The sequence below is a fragment of the Morone saxatilis genome, unplaced genomic scaffold, assembly GCF_004916995.1.
Source record: "Morone saxatilis isolate NCDOM2014 unplaced genomic scaffold, NCSU_SB_2.0 Contig15, whole genome shotgun sequence".
Lineage (NCBI taxonomy): Eukaryota > Metazoa > Chordata > Actinopteri > Moronidae > Morone > Morone saxatilis.
The window spans coordinates 8,709,097-8,727,585 of NW_023339707.1; the positions used below are offsets into that span (position 1 = coordinate 8,709,097).

The 18,489-nt window shown below is 37.7% G+C and overlaps 2 protein-coding genes across 3 annotated transcripts in view; both read right to left on the reverse strand.

Annotated features, from left to right (window-relative positions):
- Positions 1 to 3,650, reverse strand: part of mybl2a (v-myb avian myeloblastosis viral oncogene homolog-like 2a) — a 12,214-nt gene extending 8,564 nt beyond the window's left edge. For both annotated transcript variants that reach the window (XM_035657527.1, XM_035657526.1), the window contains exons 1-2: positions 3,345 to 3,650; positions 3,043 to 3,102 (exon numbers count right to left, since the gene is read on the reverse strand). In XM_035657527.1, the coding sequence (XP_035513420.1) occupies positions 3,043 to 3,102; positions 3,345 to 3,355 (71 nt within the window). In that variant the 5' untranslated portion in view covers positions 3,356 to 3,650. The remainder of the gene's footprint in view (positions 1 to 3,042; positions 3,103 to 3,344) is intronic.
- Positions 3,651 to 7,189: 3,539 nt separating this feature from the next.
- The window catches only part of sgk2a (serum/glucocorticoid regulated kinase 2a), a 14,935-nt gene continuing 3,635 nt past the window's right edge, over positions 7,190 to 18,489 (reverse strand). The window contains exons 2-13 of the mRNA XM_035656160.1: positions 17,669 to 17,736; positions 16,952 to 17,010; positions 16,581 to 16,638; positions 15,705 to 15,788; positions 14,175 to 14,306; positions 13,221 to 13,333; positions 12,994 to 13,030; positions 12,787 to 12,873; positions 12,443 to 12,538; positions 11,227 to 11,382; positions 10,700 to 10,789; positions 7,190 to 10,282 (exon numbers count right to left, since the gene is read on the reverse strand). Of these exons, the coding sequence (XP_035512053.1) occupies positions 10,127 to 10,282; positions 10,700 to 10,789; positions 11,227 to 11,382; positions 12,443 to 12,538; positions 12,787 to 12,873; positions 12,994 to 13,030; positions 13,221 to 13,333; positions 14,175 to 14,306; positions 15,705 to 15,788; positions 16,581 to 16,638; positions 16,952 to 17,010; positions 17,669 to 17,689 (1,089 nt within the window). The 5' untranslated portion in view covers positions 17,690 to 17,736 and the 3' untranslated portion in view covers positions 7,190 to 10,126. The remainder of the gene's footprint in view (positions 10,283 to 10,699; positions 10,790 to 11,226; positions 11,383 to 12,442; positions 12,539 to 12,786; positions 12,874 to 12,993; positions 13,031 to 13,220; positions 13,334 to 14,174; positions 14,307 to 15,704; positions 15,789 to 16,580; positions 16,639 to 16,951; positions 17,011 to 17,668; positions 17,737 to 18,489) is intronic.

Genomic DNA, 18,489 nt, shown 5'->3' on the forward strand with positions numbered 1-18,489 from the left:
TTATGCAGTTTCCATATACTCAACATTAATGATGCCTCATTGTTATCTTCTCAGTTACAAGGAATAACAAAATCAACACATGCCGACATCAGAATTCATCAATACAAGGTTTATATCATAATACCAAAATTTCTTATCGTGTCGCAACTTATTCTAACACCTAGAATAAACCCAAACTAATCAGATTCGAAATTATACAACCCATCTTACTCTATCATCCTTATCAAACACACCATTACTCTCCAAAAAGTCTAGACTAGAGAATGTAATCTATACATAAAATAACTCCAAGGAGGTCAATCAACTATTAAATACTATAATAGAACATAAAAAACAACCTTCGAAGTATTATAAAGACGCCAGAAAATGGAAAAATTAGTTGGTATGAAGAAACCCTCATCAGCTATTTGACTAATCTTCCACCAATATTACATCACCCATAAGTCACATATGATCGTCACTTGCATAACCAACCTACAAGCAAGACACCTCTACTATCTGAGTCGATCTTTCCCTCAAAGCACAAGTCCTATCCCCTAATCCAAGAATCCTCAAAAGACAGTTCCTTAAATGTTTTGCTTATTGCTCTTTACAGAATTTTATCTTTGATTTGAGTTGTGCTCTACGAAAGCTAAGCAGACCTAGATATGAAATAGTCTGGAAAAGGTATATACGACTAACCATGTAACATTTAGAAATCCGTATACTATTATCGCAACATATAACCGAAGCTCTTCAAATATAGATTTTGAAAAAAAATATGTATAATCATAAATGACATAATCTCTGGGTCTATCCATCTTTTTTAATAGTAAATTATCATATTATGAGCCGTGCTGAATGATATGGAAAATATCCATATTAAAATCAGCATAATTCTAGAATGAAAACGAACTGATTAAAGAACGCGACTGTCAGCACTGGTCCATACCCTAACACAGTTCTTAATCGATAGTGCTCTGGCTTGGGTCTCTAACCCTCATAACCTCTAAATCTAAATACTGATGCTCACAGCATGAACATCTTGAGATATTCTAAGCGCGTGCAGAAATTACAATAAAAGAAAACAAAATAGTATGACCCCAACTACGATACATCAGATTCGCTTAAGACTAAGCGCTCGCTATCTGCCTAGCTTGGCACTAGACCCAGTACGTTGACCCGCATTGTTTCCCTTGCTATAACAGCAAAGTCACTTGATGCTTTCTTTACCACGTTGATTGCTCCCACACTGAAGATTGTTCAGATTCAGTAATAACTGTGATTGTAGAAGCAGTGGAAGCGAGCAATATAAGCAGTCACTTGTGTGAACCAACTGCGGCAGCCTAATAATAACACTATTCGACACAGACATAAACGACAACCAAATACAAATGCCTAACATGAATGATTGCTTTCACCATAATATTAGTGATATTAAATAAACAAACTCTCACCTATAACCATAGTGTTTGCAGTTTCAACTGCAAGTAGAGCAAAAAAACACATGTATCACTATACTCTTCTCGAATGAGAACATATACACAAGACCTGATTGTATGTCCCGTTAATAGGGTTTGGCATAGGGCCTCGGATCTGTGTACACAATTATTACAAGGAGATAACCTCTACAACATAATCAAAACTAGGACCCAATAAAAGCCCATCCACGCCAGTATAGTGACCAGAAAAAGTATCATCTAAAGTCGCAAGACTGTCTGTTGCCCTCACAAACCCAAAAACACACATCATAAAAAAATGAAACTACGACAGATTCAGAACTAAACAAATACAAAAGATCCTAAAAGAGAAAAATAAACATCCACTACAGCTCCCCATAAACTACTCAGTAAATTAATTGATCAGCTATTAATACCAGAGAATAATTAACTATGTAACGTTAATAATAAATAAAGCTTCATAATGCATTAAAAACATTCACTCTACTACCAGTAAAACATCTGAACTACACACTAATACATAAAACTAAATAACATTACTAAATAAAGAACCAGAAATACTACATTGTCATAAGATCTCTCTGTAAATATCTCTTCACCCCCCCAACCTATACACATTAATATACTTAAATCATAATATAAAAATAAATAATTATACATAATAAAGTACATAAAACATTATATAAATATAAAGACATATAAAAATTCATAATAAATAACTAACATAAAATAAAAAATTATAAAATACATATATATAAAAAGTATATAAAATCAAATATACAATATAACATAAACAACATAATTACATTAAGTACAAAACCACAGTATATCAAAACATATATTAATACATAATAATATAATGATTCTTACATTATATAATAAATTAAATTAATATTAATATATAAATACAATACATATATCCAATATACATAATCCAAATAACTATAACATAATATCATTAATATAATATTAATATTATAATATATACAATATTGAATGATCACATTATTATAATACCATTTATAATTATGATTATACATATATTAATATATAAATGTTACATTATATGAACATTACATTATATAATATTAATTATATATTATTAAATTATATAAATTAATTATATTGAATTACATTATATTAAATCACATTTATTATAATATAATTATATATAATACATATATGTTGGTGGACCTGCCTCAACTGCCCGCTGAGATAGCTTACTAACGTTAGCTAACATCAGTTGCTGCTAACCAAACGAAATACCGCGACAAAAATATAAAAGTTCAGGTATATATCTCAACAGTGCACTTGGTAATTCTTAAAACTAAATTATTGTGCTTAATTAGTCAAAAATGAGCGACAAACTAATGAACTTACATTCTAACTCGGCTGTGAGTTCAAGCAAGCAAACTTGGCTAGCAGGTCCGATGAACTCTCGAAGGAAACGTTGATAGTTCAGAAAGTACAACGCCTCTAGCGGCGGATTAACACAAACCCTGCCCACTTAACACCGTGTTTGTAGGCGAAATAAGGTGTTTCTGAGATTTCTATATTAGTGACTGTAACATAAAAGACAGTAGGGAGAAGATAAAATGCCTACCTAACCTGAAGATTGTGCAGCTGCTCCTGGAAGACAGCCGGGTCCAGCTCCTCCAGCTCACTGCCGGACACAACGGAACACAACGGCTTTAAACGGACATGAGGGCGAGGGAACGCACTCACACTCTCGTGCACACACCACAGAACACAACCACACTCGATTTACAACTGTAACGACGGTTACATTTAAATTACTGCCGCTGTGAGACCTGTCCGCCCTGATCATAGCACAAAAACACACATTTTACAAATAGCATTAAGTCAATGATAACATCCACAGACGTGAGTGTTTCCCACACTTACCCGCGCGACATCCCTCCTGTGTCTCTGCTCTGCTCCAGATGCAGACCGGAGCTATCAACCGCTAACGTTAGCTGCAACAGTTAACAGCTACTAAAACAAACGGACTTTTCAGGAATACACAAAAGCTCCAATGACCTACGCTGAATTAAATGTGTGTTGATTATTGAACTAACAGAACCAGTTAAGGAACTTGTGGCGCTGTATCAGCAGACATTTACCCGGGACTGAAAACCAGTGGTCTGTTCAAGAGCACCACGGCCACAGAGCTGCACACACTCCCCGGAAACGATCCATGTGAGTGACGGTTTCAACCGTCGCTAACGGCTAACGGCTGCCGTTGAGCAGACGTTGGCTGGTTACTCTGCCTTCAACAGGCTCCCCTCCGACATTAACATGAACATATCTGTTTAAAAACATAAACAGTCTCGATCAAACATCCTTAAACTTTGCTCTAACTCTCGTGTAAAGACATTAGTTCAGCATTAAACATTAAAACTAACGTTAAATTAACTTCTTCACATCACTGGTGGGTCAGTTATTTATGCTAGGCTATATGCTATAGGCTAATCACCAATATAATTACGGAGAGTACTAACGTTACCTAACTTGTGTTAAATTAATACCATAAAATACAAACATTAACCTATGATAGGTTATTGTTGGTACTTTCATATAAAGTCTAATTTTATATCGATATTTTACCACATTCTCATAAATGGTAATACTCACAAATTATTATCACAACATTGTGTCGAAAATAACAACAAAGTCATGGCAGTTTTAATCTGATCAATGTAAGCATTATTTTATTTATTTCACATTGATTCTGGTTTGTCTCCGGCAATATGTTCCTTAAAGGACGGTGTTATTTTGGCACATGTAACGTTAGGTCCTGAGTGAGTGGCTATGTTTGGTGTCACAATTCATAACGTTAATTTTTCCCGGCAGTGTGTGTGTGTGTGTTATGTGTGGTGTGTGTGTGGTGGTGTTGTGTTATGTGGTGTGTGTTTGTGTGGTTCATTGATGTGTGTGTGTCTTTATGAGGTCACAGATGGTAAGTTGTACAGTCTCGTTCACTTTGCCTGTTCCAACCGTTTCAACGTGCTCCCTGTTCTCTTCAGCAGTGTTGCTAAGCAACTGTTGGTCCTTCACACTTACCTCGTACAGTTACTTAAACCGCCTTCTTTCCAGCGCGTTAACGGCCCTTTCCATGTCAGAGAAAATAACATATTTTGAATGTTTATTGTTGACACAGCGTTTGAATCTTACTGTCACATTAAAGCTGCGATCTTTATCCAAAACTACTAAAACTCTGTTGGCCATATAATGGTTGTGTGACTGTGGTTAACTTACACACAGTTCTGTTTGTTTGTATCTATGAAGCAGCCTTGACTTGAGCATTTTCATACATTAAATTCTATCAATGAGTCCATCACTCTGATCGTGTGTGTGTTCCTCGTTTTGCCCACTAAGTGGGGCAGTTGTGCAGTAATGCAGATGGTGAGCTGTTGTCTTCCCCCAGGTGAACAGGTGTGGTGTTAGGATCAGTAATTGATCCTTTGATCACTTTGTACAATTAAAATGAGTCTGCTGGTTAAGGTGACCACCGCTGGCAGTGATGTGTTTATGAAAGTGAGTGTGTGCAAAGATAAACTTGTATCTGCCTCTTTTCTGATCATGGCCTTGCTTTGTTGTTGTGATTGATTTATTACATATTTTCTTGAGAACCAATTTGTTATGCTGCTATATAAAGTTATAATCTGAATTTTATCACACAACCCTAAACACATACAACTTAGTGGAGAAAAATATAATTATAAACCTGTGGTGATTTTGTCTGTTCTCCCGCAAAAAGTTCTCTCTCACAAATTGTTCATTTTTATAGTGGTTATTGATCCTGATTAACATTATTCCATGTGATATGGGTGATTGCTGTTTTAATGTCTGTACACACATTCACTCTGCCCAGTATAACCACAGCTGGGGGTTAAGGGTCTTGCTCTAGGTCACCTCAGTGGTGAGGGCTCTTTCATTTTCACCATTCAAGCCTACTTCCCTCACCTTTAGCCCACCACTGCCACTAAATGTACTCTACTCTTCTCTTATTTGCTTCAGACACTGGTAAGGAAAGTAATAAATCACCTGTACAATATCACTTAATCCAATTCAATGTCCATAAATTACATTTTTGAATGCAAAAATATTGTTGATCCACATTAGTGATATCATTTGAGGGCATAGGCTGTAGCGTTCCTGTGGATAACATTATATTCACCTTTTATCCACACTCAGATATAATGTAACTATGATATGTCATGGTTCAAATTGATGTGTGATAGATTATTTCTTGTGACTTTGAAGTGTTTGAGCTGTAAGACTAATGAAAGATATTAATAACATGATATGTTCAGAGCTGAAGTGTGAAAGGTCAGTGTGTTGGTGTAATGAACAAGTTTGGTGCCTAAAGGACTTTGAGCAATAGTGTGTTCATCCTCCATAGTCTAGTAGTACGTTGCCTCCCTCAAGCTGCACAATAATCACCCTCCTGCTTCGTCTGATCGGTAACTTTATTCAAATCTCTCAGAAGTTAATATTGTACTAATATTGTAGTGCCCAGACACAGTTTACCAAAACAGAGAGGTGTGTGCTTTTCAATTAAGGTACAAAAATGATGCAGTAGTGATTCCATATAAAACAAAAACACAAAACATGTTCACTGATGTACAGTACGTGTAACGCATGCACACAGTCGTAGTACTATCACCGTGCCAAAAGAGGATGCAACTCTCACACACAGTCATCAAAGTGTCAAACTGCTGCTCTCTTGTACACAAAAGTAACAACACGGTTACCTGTTGGGTGTGTATTTGTTTATTTTGGGTTCAGTAATCCCACTGTGCTTTGTTAGCAGCAAACACGGATGAATACAGTCGACACATTTGGTAACACACACACTAACACACTGTATACCAAACTATCAGAACGACCCATACATTAAGGGGGATGTGATTGGCCGTGTTGTTGCTAAGAAAAGCTGCAGTAATGTCCACTGGGCAGCGATCAGACAGGATTTAATCAAGTACAGAATCATCCAAAATCTTATTTGGAAGTGAAAAAAAGGTAGGAAGTGGTTTCAATAAGTAAGTATTCAGATCTTTTGTATTCTTTTGTTACATATATTATAGAATTATCACTGATGCAATAATGTTTGAGCAGCACTTGTTGTTGTTGGTCAAGGTGGAACTAACTACTTTATACTGTTTAATCTGCAAAACCCCAATCTTATAAAGACATATCTGTCTGTAACCAAGTCATAAAACCTTATTTAAATAGGGAATATGTTTTTTGTTTCCACTACACTGGCAGATTATTTTAATTTTTATAAGAAAACTAACATTTACGGACTCAATTCTAAACTAAAATTACTCGGCAAGAGGGAGATATGTTGTTACTGAACAATGCAATGTTGTACTAGTTTCAGATTTGTCATGGTCCTTCAGTGGAGGACTGTAGGCCTTAGTAATGAAATTCACATAGTACGCTTGACTAACAGTTGTTGAAGACAAGTTTCATCCCAAGATCAATTTACTAAAACTATATCTTCACCTCCATTGAGATGTCTGATTTTGATAAAAACAAATCCACTTATGGCTTAATACACTCCTCTAAACCTACCGTGTAGATTAATAGTCTATAGCAGCCATCCTGTACGTCATCATTCAGATGTTTGACTTTTTATAACATCCAACATTTACAAGCTGCTCACTGATAACATAATTACAAACATTACATTATGTTTCTGTTATGCACACATGTTTAATGGCTCATTCAAGAGAACATATAAATGTTTTGACAGCTGTTTGATTTATTAACACAGTTTCTATGTACGTACACACACACAGGCTAGAATGTTTTGCTTCGGTTGGTATCAGCCCACTATGATGCTGCTGCTGGCAGCGTGACCTGACAGTCTTTAACATCAACCTCTCTGTTTACAGGATCAGTCAGGGAATAACAGCTCGACACGCAGGGTTACAGTTTCAGAAAGCAAATGGTGAACGAGGAGGGTCAGAGCTTGCCAGAGGAATTACCTATTAATGATTTAGAGGTAGAAGAATTTCCCTGTTAGTGTATTTGGTGTAATGTAAAAGCATTTGATACAGTATCCTGTGAATTTAAAACTTTGAACAAAAGCAACAGACGTTTTTTAAGGAGGAAAATCGGAACATACTATGTTCAGGAACTGGAAGAGAAGTTTCTTTAATATCGAATGTACAACAAGACAAGTATTATATATAAATGAAAAAATGAAAATAAAATGCAGGGACATCAGATGTACAAGTATATCACTCATCACTGCCAACCTCAAGCACCATAGATCATCAACTTCATTTCCAAGGCAGAGAGGCACTTCATGGTTTACATTGATCACATTACAGTACGTACTCTTATTGCAAAGCTGCAACTGTATATTTACAGTCGTTACACACAGTATTTCCAATATAACATTCACTTTTTTAGCATGTATCATAAAACAAAACTAATCAATATCATTGTCAGCTATTTACAGGCTAAAATAATCTTCAGACAAACATTTGGAGCACGTTTCCAGTTAACAACACAGAAAACAAAACCACAGTCCACAGAACAAACAGCTTCATGGAGCATCTTTTAACAGCAGTGCATCATCTACAAATGCATTTAGACACTTTGGCATAATTACCATAAACAAATGAGACCAGAGTTGTGAGCCATGTTATATATTACTGTTACTATTATTTTTTATCTTTTTCATCTTTGTTTTTTTTTGTTTGTCTTTATTGAAGAAAAAGACATTAGATTTGATGTGATTCTCTTTTATCACTTTTGTCACTGCTTAAACTTAAACTTAGCAAGTAAGTAGTAAGTAAAGTGAACTTAATGTACTTTATAATGACAATTACGCAGTGAAGTTTACGAGACTGATGCTGCACAGGAATCCATCTGCATCTGTGCCAGAAGTGCTGCAGTTTCCCTGTAAATTGTGAAGAGTGTAAAAACAGTGTAAAGCCAGTAGAGGCTGCCAGTCATCTCAGTTTTTCTTTAGCATATCATATCGATGCGACAAAAGCGTATAGGCCTAATGTTAATTGTGTACTGGGGCCATATGGGCACCCGGTTAGCTCAGTCGGTAGAGCTGGCGATCCATATACGGAGTTGCTGCAGCGGCCCAGGTTTGAATCCTGCGGCCCTTTGCTGCATGTCATCCCCTCTCTCTCTACCCATCTTTCCTGTCTACCCTTCAGCTGTCACTATCCAATAAAGCCAATGAAAAAGGCAAGAAAATAAAAATGCAAACACGGCATTGTTGAGACTACTTTTCTAAAAGTGAACTTTTTCATTGGGTTTTCTTGACGTCAACCCCTGTTTCAAAGCACTGCTCAACCCAGAGGTTATTATGTTTGTGTGAATTCAGATCTATTTTGTATTAAAATAAGATCAGTGAGACAGAGAAAACTGAGGGCTCTATCTTCCTGCATGCTTAAAGCAAGTGTCGGGGGAATTTTCCTCAGGTGCAAGTCTAATTTTTTAAGTCTGGTTTGGTAATGTCCTGGCACCAAATGAACATGTTCACACTGAGATGGCTGCAGCAGAGGCATTAGTACAATTTTGGTTTTCATTTTGGCACAACATTGCTTTTGCATTAAAACCTGCTCAGACCACCTCTGCAGATGCAGGGTGATTTTTGTGGTTTAAGCTGGCAGAAACTGCAGTATTGATTAGGAAGAATTAAGAGTTAAGAGTTAATTATGTATAAAGTATATGTGTATAAACAGCAAAAAGACCAAGGATAGACCCCTGTGGCAGATGGAGATGGCTTGACTGAGTATCATCAGCAACAGTAGTCTGAGTTCTCTCTGCGACGTCAGAGTGGAACCAGTGAAGCATGGCTTCATCTCAACCTTCAGACTGTAGTTTGTGGAACCCATATTTGAGCAGCTGCTTCACCGATAAACATCAGTCTTCTGTTCATTCTGCCATTGACATATTTAGATTGATGTATATTAATATGTTTTGTATTTGGTTTACTTTGGACCTCAGCCTCTCTCTTTGTTCCACCTGCTGCTGCTCTTAAAAGGAATAAAAGGATTTCATTAGATGATTCTGCATTTCTGCAACTAAAAATGTATTCAGCCTGTTTTCCACATTGCAACAAACTGCATCCTGTTGCTCCTGTGGTCACCAGAATTGCAAAAATTTGTGTTTGCACCTGGAGATTACGCTTGTGTTTACACACTTTTTCAGGAAAATAGAGCCCTATGTTTAGATGTACACAGGAAGACAATATTGTATTTATTTTTTATTTTTAAACAGTATGATGTCTTTGCATAAAGGAAATATAAAACACATATTTTGAATAAATCCACCCTCACATGCTCTTTACTCCATTGCATATAAATGGAATAAAGATAATTTTCACTGCACCTTAAAGATGCTCCTATTTCTTGTGAACTCTGTACATTTGGTAACACGTTCATGTCGTTCCTCGCTATCTCTCCGAGAACAGACCTGGGACGTCCAGGCAAAATTTTTACATATTTTAACCTTAACTGTCTCCATTGCAGGCATGCTCCCTTCCTGCCACACCCTCAAGTGGAACAATTTGGAAATCCCTGCTGTACTGAAACACATAGATTTCTGCAATGGTACATGAGGAGCTCTCATGTTTATGAGCTCTTAACTCAAAAGAGGTGTGATCACTCACTCACCCTGTTCAGACATCTGAATAGTTAACTCCTGCCTCACAGAAAACTGTCCTCATTGGCGACAAAAGAGAACCCATTGAAGGCGTTGTTGGAGCTGGTGCTGGCGTTGAGCTCCGGGGTCCGACTCACCGAGTTAGGAACCATTTCCCTGGTGAACTCTGGATCAATATGCTGAGTGTCAGCTGGGCCTCTCTGAAAGGAAGTGGAAGTGATAGCGTATACATGAACATTTTATTTTTATTGCACCTTTATGACAAACATCATAAGAGGGGAGGGATGATTTGAGGTCTTAAAAAACCTGAAGAAGAATCAAAAAACATGAGTGAACAATAAGAAGCCTCATAAAGAGGTTGGAATGGTGAACTGTTCTCATTCATTTATCATACCAATTTTAAAAGAGGATAAAGGGATTTAAGAAAATATGTAAAGTGATTAAGATTTAGAAAATAATATAGGAAGGGGTTTTGTTGGCTGATGCCGCTGGAAATTGTGTTGAAGGTAAAAGACTGTAGAGGAGACATTTGAGAAGGTAAACAGAGAGTGCAGGAACTGACTTAAAAGACCTAAAAAGACAAAAGCAGTTAGAGCTCACAGCCTGAAACAACTCACCACATTGGGGTTGTAAGGAGGAGTTATTCTCTTGTGGTAAAGGTCGTCCCAGTTGATTGGAGAGAAAAAGATGTGGTTCTTTATTTCTAACTGTAAAAAAATAAATAAAAGTTATATATGTATATGTGTAAAGTATTTAGTTATACTGACATTTTCTGTTCCTTCAATTAAGAATTCAGACACACTTATGAGGAGAAACTGTCACTCCAATAGACGTTCAATTATGATGCTGTTTTAAACAATGAGAAAGAAGTATGAAGGTAATCTTTTTTCTTTTTTTTTTATTCTCTGAGGGACTGGGTACAGATCTGTTCTCAGAAAAGGTCCCAAACCCCTTTAAATATGTTTTTAGGGGATAGTTTCCCCAACACGGAATAAGCCGAATGCTCGACTAAAGCAAAATTTCATGGAGAAGTCCTTTGAAAAACATCCTTCGTCTAAGACTAGGCTTATTTCTTGTCTGGGAACCATCTGTTTCATAGTGCAGCAACATTTGAAAAACATTGTTTCTAACATAACACACTCACAAAGTCAGCGATGGCCCCGAGGCGTCTGTGCTGGTCCTTCTGCAGGAGACCCACCAGCAGAGCGCTGACGGCCTCAGACTTTCCAGGAGGGAGCGGCAGCGGCTTTTGGAGGATCCCCTCATACATTTCACCGACGTCACGGCTGTAGAAAGGAGGCTGAACCGGAGAGATGGGTATAGACATCATTAGTATAAAATCACACAATGCCATTATATAAAACAGTGGTGGACTAAGGCTGTTGGAGCATTGCATTTATGGTGAAATAGCTTAGTCAGGGTCAGGATGAGGACGCTAGAGCAGGGGTTTCTCAATCAAGGATCACGGCCAACTCTATGTTCCCCTGTTGTTCCAACTTCAAATGTTTCAAATATTCCTCCTTTTGCTGTGGACCCTTAAAACCTGCTCAAGGACCCTTGTTGGTCCCCTGACCTAGCCCTAGAGGACACTGTCTCAACTGTAAGGGCACCTTAGAGAGCACTTTATCAGGTTTTGTCTACCATAGGAGCATCCAAGCATCCGAACATTGGTAAAATTGGGGCAAATTGGATAACTGACTGACCAACAGGCCGACACTGTATCCACAGAGCTACGCGCCTTACATTCCTACTGAGGGCCAAATCTCTATTACAATTTGATGTGAATATTCATGATCCCAAGTGGATAAACAAAAGTCCCTCTTCAGTCAAAAATATGTTTTTCTTCTTGCAGAATTATATATGTGCAGAGTTTGAATCTAAAAGGATCCAGCATGCAACTTGTACAATGTGATGTANCAGTGCACATCCACTGAGAATAGACTTTACAGTGAAGTAGGAGACATCTTGTGTCCACCAGGGACACAGAAATGAACAAGATTTAGCATATTAACAGATTTCTAATGTTGAATTTTTAATGTTGAAATTATACAGTTTTGGAAAAAACATATTAGACTGTTCAAGCAGAGTATTGTATGTCTTAATATGTGTCTGGAGGGGATCTTTAATATTTTAGTGACTGAATTTTTCTCTTGCATCGCCATCATCCAAAAGTTTCTGAGCACATTCATGATCCCTAGAGGAGGAACTCTTTCTATTCTGGACACTACATGCGATTTGCTTTAGCACCACCCTCAGGTGCAGACATTGACCTTACACATGAAATTTACTGTATTGTAGTCTAACATGAAGACACTTCCCAAAGTGGTATGTACAAATTAGCCACACACAAGCACACATACCAGGCTGTAGATCATCTCATAGAGCACTGCTCCCAGACACCACCAGTCCACTGTCCTGTCATATGCTTCCTTACGAAGAACCTCTGGTGCCAAGTACTGCAGACAGAAAGACAGACAGAGAAGAGAGAAAATGTTGAGAATGGTGGAATTAGAGAAAAAATGGTTAAATCCTCTTTCTAAAACGTGGTTAGTTAACATTTCTTCAGTAATAAAATGTAACATTGATGTCACTGTTGAGTTCTCACCTGTTAATTAGAAGTAAAAAACCCTCTAAAACCTAATAATGTATCATATACAGTATGTTGTATGATAAGTCATATCATTTGTTATTATGTTTTACTCACTTCTGGAGTACCACAGAAAGTTGAGGTGGTTCCCTCTGGCTCTACGCCTTCTTTGCACAGCCCAAAATCGGTCAACACCACATGGCCCTGCCCATACAAAACACAAGCAGGGACTTGTATTTCAGTTATACAAGTAGAATTACAAATACTACAATAAAGACTAAAACATTTTGAGTAGTTGCAACAAATGTGTCGAATCGGACTTACCTGAGAGTCTAAGAGAATATTCTCTGGCTTCAGGTCTCTGTAAAAGACAGGAATGAGCAGATTATCAAGATAGAAGGTTAAAACTGAACTGAAGTGAATTTACTGTTTTGTGTTGTGCAGTACACAGCCCAATAATCTACGGTATCGGTGTAATATATAATGATTCCGGCCAACTCAGGAGGGAGTTTTAACAAATAGAAGTGTGAGTTTGAGTCTGTTGGTCTGACCTGTAAACAATGTTGAGAGAGTGAAGATAGCCGATAGCACTCGCTACCTCGGCTGTGTAGAACCTCGCTCTGGGCTCTGAAAAACACCTCTCTCTTTGCAGGTGAAAGAACAACTACAGAGAGACAGACAGAGAGAGAAAGATGAGTGGATGGATGGAAGAAATAAGTGTTTTGAGAAATGAGTTTTTAGAAGAGGACAGAGACTTGAGGGATAAAGAGACAGGAAGAGGATGAAACCCAGGGAAGTAAGGGGAGAGATTCTTAGAGAGATCAATTTAAAAAACTACTTTGAACCAGGGTCTGGGCTGCAGGTTTGATATGCATAAATAAAGGATTACTTATCAGGACATTGTTGTGTCCCAGCTGAACAGCAAAGAAACAAAATGTACATTAAGAGCATATACTGTCCCGTTCATTGACACTGTGTACTGTTTGACATTAATAGCCTTAGTTAACATTAACAACCCTGTTAATTACTACAAAAGCTGGCCTGGTTCTATCCAATATTAGTCACAGTTATGTACAATTATACAGATATACAAGTGAGACCATGAGTGTGATCATTAGTAGCACACTTCTGATGACAATAGTATTGCTGATAATGATGTTTTTGTAAGATATAAATGACATAAACATAAAGCTTTATGTCTACCAGGATGTTACTAATTGATCTCTGTGCAGCTGCAGCAGAGGAGACACACATATCTTAAAGTCTACAAAGTCTCAGTTATGTTGACAATGGCCTTTATTATAGGAAACATCTACTATCTGAAAATCAACATGGTTAACACAACCATGCACCTTTAATTAAGCCAATAAAGCTGTCCATGCTGAGATTCAGCTGAGTTCAGAAAGGAATTTCCACCAAAGCAGCCAGTACATCATCTTTAACTTTATGCCATAAAACATGTATTCTATGTTTATTTATTCACTTATTTACTTTAAGACACATACCTCTCCCCCATTCACGTAGTCAAGGACAAAGTAGAGCTTCTCTGGGGTCTGGAAGGAGTAGTGGAGCCGAACCAGAAACGGATGTTTCAGACTCTTCAATAGCACGTTTCTCTCCGCCATTATGTTTTTTTGCTGAAGAAAGTAAAGTAAAAAATAAGTTGGAAACGTAGGTAGGTTGTGGTCTGTTTGGATGGCTAGACAACTTGCACACAAACACAGAAACACCTTTTTTGGTGTCTTGTACTTTCTGATGTTTTTACTAAAAGACCCTAAATAAGACATGATTGTTTATTTTTAGTGAAGTTACTGTACACACATGCTTCTGGACAAAAAACTATACTACATATATATTTATGAAATAAGAAGAACGCACACTTAGTGATGCTGAACAACAGCCCACGCAAGAAGAAGTTAACAAGATGAAGCTACAACCAGAGAGGCGTAGTGAGAGGGAGGTGATGATGAAAAAAAAGATGTTTAAGAGGAAGAGAGGAGTCAAAGGGAAATGAGAGGAGTGTATAATTGCTTAAATGGTGTTTTAGATCCTCTTCCTCCCAAATGAGACCAAATGTTTGAGGGGAAAAACTGACTCTTTAATTAAAGTAATAATTAGCCAGTGAGCGAGGAACAAACTCCATAGACAGCTACACCCACAGTGACTCAGTCAGCAAACATTAATGAGGGAAAGGTCACAATACTCCTTTTCTTGGACTTTTCCTAGAAGTTTACACTGAAGTTTCAGAAAGTTGAAGAACACAATGAAACAAACTCTTTTCTAAGCACCACGTAACACTTCCACTTAAGCAGAGGCAAATACTCCAAATGAAAGCCGGACAAATCGTGTTTGATCAGATAGTCTCATTGTGTTGTCGGACAAACACAGAAGTGGCTCAGTTTATTTTCTGGGAGCTGTAAAATCTGTCCTTTGTACAGAACAAGCTGTAGATTAGATAAGATTCAGATCGTGTTGCTGGGCCAAAACACTGTTTACTAATAACACTCAAAGATACTCACACACATTTTCCTCTTGGCTCGCTTGGAGATATTTTCCACCTTCATCTACTTCAGCAGAGTGCTGTGTAGTTATACATAATATTTACATCAATGTATTTTGATTTCCTGATCAAGATCTCTCTAAAAATGAAGTCTGCTGAATCTCTTTTTCACTCCGTCACATATCATATGAAGGGTTTGTAGTGCATCAGTTCATATTTTATATATCTTAAGTCAATAAAGTACAGCTTATCTTATATGTTTAAAGGCAGCATTATTTATATTATTTATACATATTTTTAAGAATATTTTGCTGCAGGGAAATAAATAAAAAGTTTATATTTTGATCCAGATTGTAGAGTTAAAAGCAGTGCGTCTCTGAAAATCAAAACTCTCTTTTATCATGTTTAAGATGAAGGTTTTAAGCATTTGGTGCAGATGAGTTGATGATGGAAGAAAAATGATGAAGATAGAAAGGAACAGCTGTCATTAAAAATGGATAAGCCAGAACTTTAACAGTGGGACAGCAGAGCCCACCTCTTTTTTCTTCAGGATGACTTTCTTCTGCAGCACTTTGACGGCGTAGAATTTGTTGTCGGCTTTGAGCTTGGCGAGCAGCACCTGCATGAAGGTTTGTTTGTTAGCGGCCTGTTTGGTAAACACAATCTGTGCCAGCATCTCTAACACAACGCTGTCAGGACATTACATCAAACCCCTCTGAGAACACAACATAGATATGTGATCTGTGGAAACAGATGATACTGAGGAATCTGAGAAGTGTGTTGATACAAAGAAAAAAAAAAGATCTGACATCAGCCTGCGGCCATAAAAACATTATTATTACTTTTATGTAGAAATACCTGCAGAGACAGGAAGGTAATCATTAAGAGTTTAGTGTATTCTTTATGTGAAACACTCCTCTGCTGCTGTTTTATTTCTAGTATTTTGCTGTTCCATTGACTGGATGATGTTGAGGTAACCTTAAGAGGCCTCAGCAGACTGTAAAGTTAATGATTCATGAAGCAGGCAGCACATTTTGATCAGACAGCAGTCAGCAGGTAGACTCTCTCTGACCCGCTCTGCAATGTCAGCAACAGCTCACTATCTTCCTTTCTTATTCTCTCTCTTCTGTCTGACAAGGTCAGTGTGATAAAGTTGCCACAGCTAGCTGGATCCACGGACACTGACTGTTAATCTATACGACCCACCATTAATTCCTCTACTCTATTAGATTTATTATTCTTTAACAGCACCCCAGGTCGCCCAGTCCAGTTAAAACTACTTTCACTGAGTGGTCCCTGCTGGTGAATATGTGACCTGAATGAGTTACAATAAGGAAACTGATGAAAGAAAAACACAAGATTATATTCAACAATAAAGAGATAGATAAATAAGTAATTGTTTCAGTGTTACCTTTCCAAAGGTGCCCTTGCCAATGACAGCCAAAAAGTCAAAGTCAGTGGGTCTGGCACTGAAACAAGACAGAGAGGACTCTATTAATGCATTGTACTGTTTGGCAGACAAAGTTATGCAACAACCTCTGAAGCACTTTATTTATAATAGCTCACAAAAGCTGCCTGCAGTAATATGTTAAAACTGGTCTGTCTCATCAAGAATCTGCATTCTGAATACAGAATTTAGCACATAAATCATTAAAAAAGCTGTTTGTAGGATTTTTACTGAATTTAATCACAGATCCAGGCCACTGAAAATACACTATAAGCTCTGTCTTAGCATAAGAATCCCTGTGTCTGTAACATCAAAGAGATCTACACGTTACTGACTGTGGGTTTGCTGAAGGTCCCAAGTTGACGTCATCATGAGGAGAGGAGGATGGTGACCGCTGCTCGAGGACAAATAAAAAAAAAAAAAACCACAATTACAATTCATTAGCGTAAATAAACACATACATCATAAATAACTGACTAACCAATTTAAATCACTTTTATTCACTTTCACAATTCAACATCAGCATCAGACAGTGTCCATCACAGTAAAGCTGATAAGTCGAGGTGAGAATAACCAAATAGGCACCACACTCGCCATTAAAAGCCACGGTCATTTAATTAGAACATATTCAACATTTTTATTTGGAGACAAAATAGTCTCCGCAAACTAGTAACACAGGAGCTTTTGGCAACAAAAAGCAAAGAATATTCAGCCTGAAGATAAAAACTTGAGGATCTGAGTCACATTGCATAATGACTGTGTAGTTACAGAACCTCTCACTGTTAGAGATCATGTGTCTGATATGTTTAATGCATTCCAGGGAAAAGCTGCAGTGGAGATACTGTGACGTGATGACCTGAAATCATTTCGGGTAAACTACAGTCCAACGCAGACAACCACATCCTGGATGCATTGCTAATAATAGTTTTTAAACGGGGCTGTAGGCAGATCGACTGTCACATGGTTATACAGGCCCACAGTGAAATACAGAAGAAGCATCAGGCAGACCTAAAAGAGTGATTATCTGAGTACTGAGACTGAAATGCACTCACATTACAGTGTGCCGTGGCCATTATCCATTCCACTCCCACTGGAGATCCAGCATCAGCGTGTGACAGACCTGCGAGAGGAGAGGAGGTATTGAGGGGCCAGCAGCTGTGCAGGATGCAACAGTTTGAGATTCAAACCATCGACCTTTATCCTTTCAACCTTCTCACATTTCACAGATAAGATTTCTTCACATGAGCCCGGACTCAGAAGAAGCTTCCGCTGTGTGTGTGTGTTTGTATTTAACTGCTGACCTCAGTGTGACAACCTGCCTGAGGATCCAGAGGAGCTGGTAGTTCTGGTTTATAAGGAGCAAGATGCTGGAGCAACAGAAACACAATGAAGGACATTGTGTATATACTGTGTGTGTGTGTGTGTGTGTGTGTGTGTGTGTGTGTGTGTCCTCTGACCGTCCACGTCGTAGACCTGGAACAGGAACTTGAGTTTGTCGGTCTCGTTGCCGTGGATCAGGAGGTCGAGAGCTTTCAGCAGCTCGTCCAGACTGATGGAGCTGCTGCCGTCGGAGTCGAACAGAGCAAAGAACCGCTCTGCAAAGAAAGACTGTACGCAACCACGACAACAACAACAACAACAACAACAACAACAACCACAATAACTCTGATATTGAATATTTGCTAGATAAAATAATCCCCCAAAAAAGGTGATATTATTATTATATTCCAGATGTTGTGTCTCATATTAAACACAGAAATATTTGAATGATTCAATATTACAGTATATCTATATATATATATATATTATATATATATATCTATATATATATATAGATATATATATATATAGAGCTAACTACCAGTGACGGTAG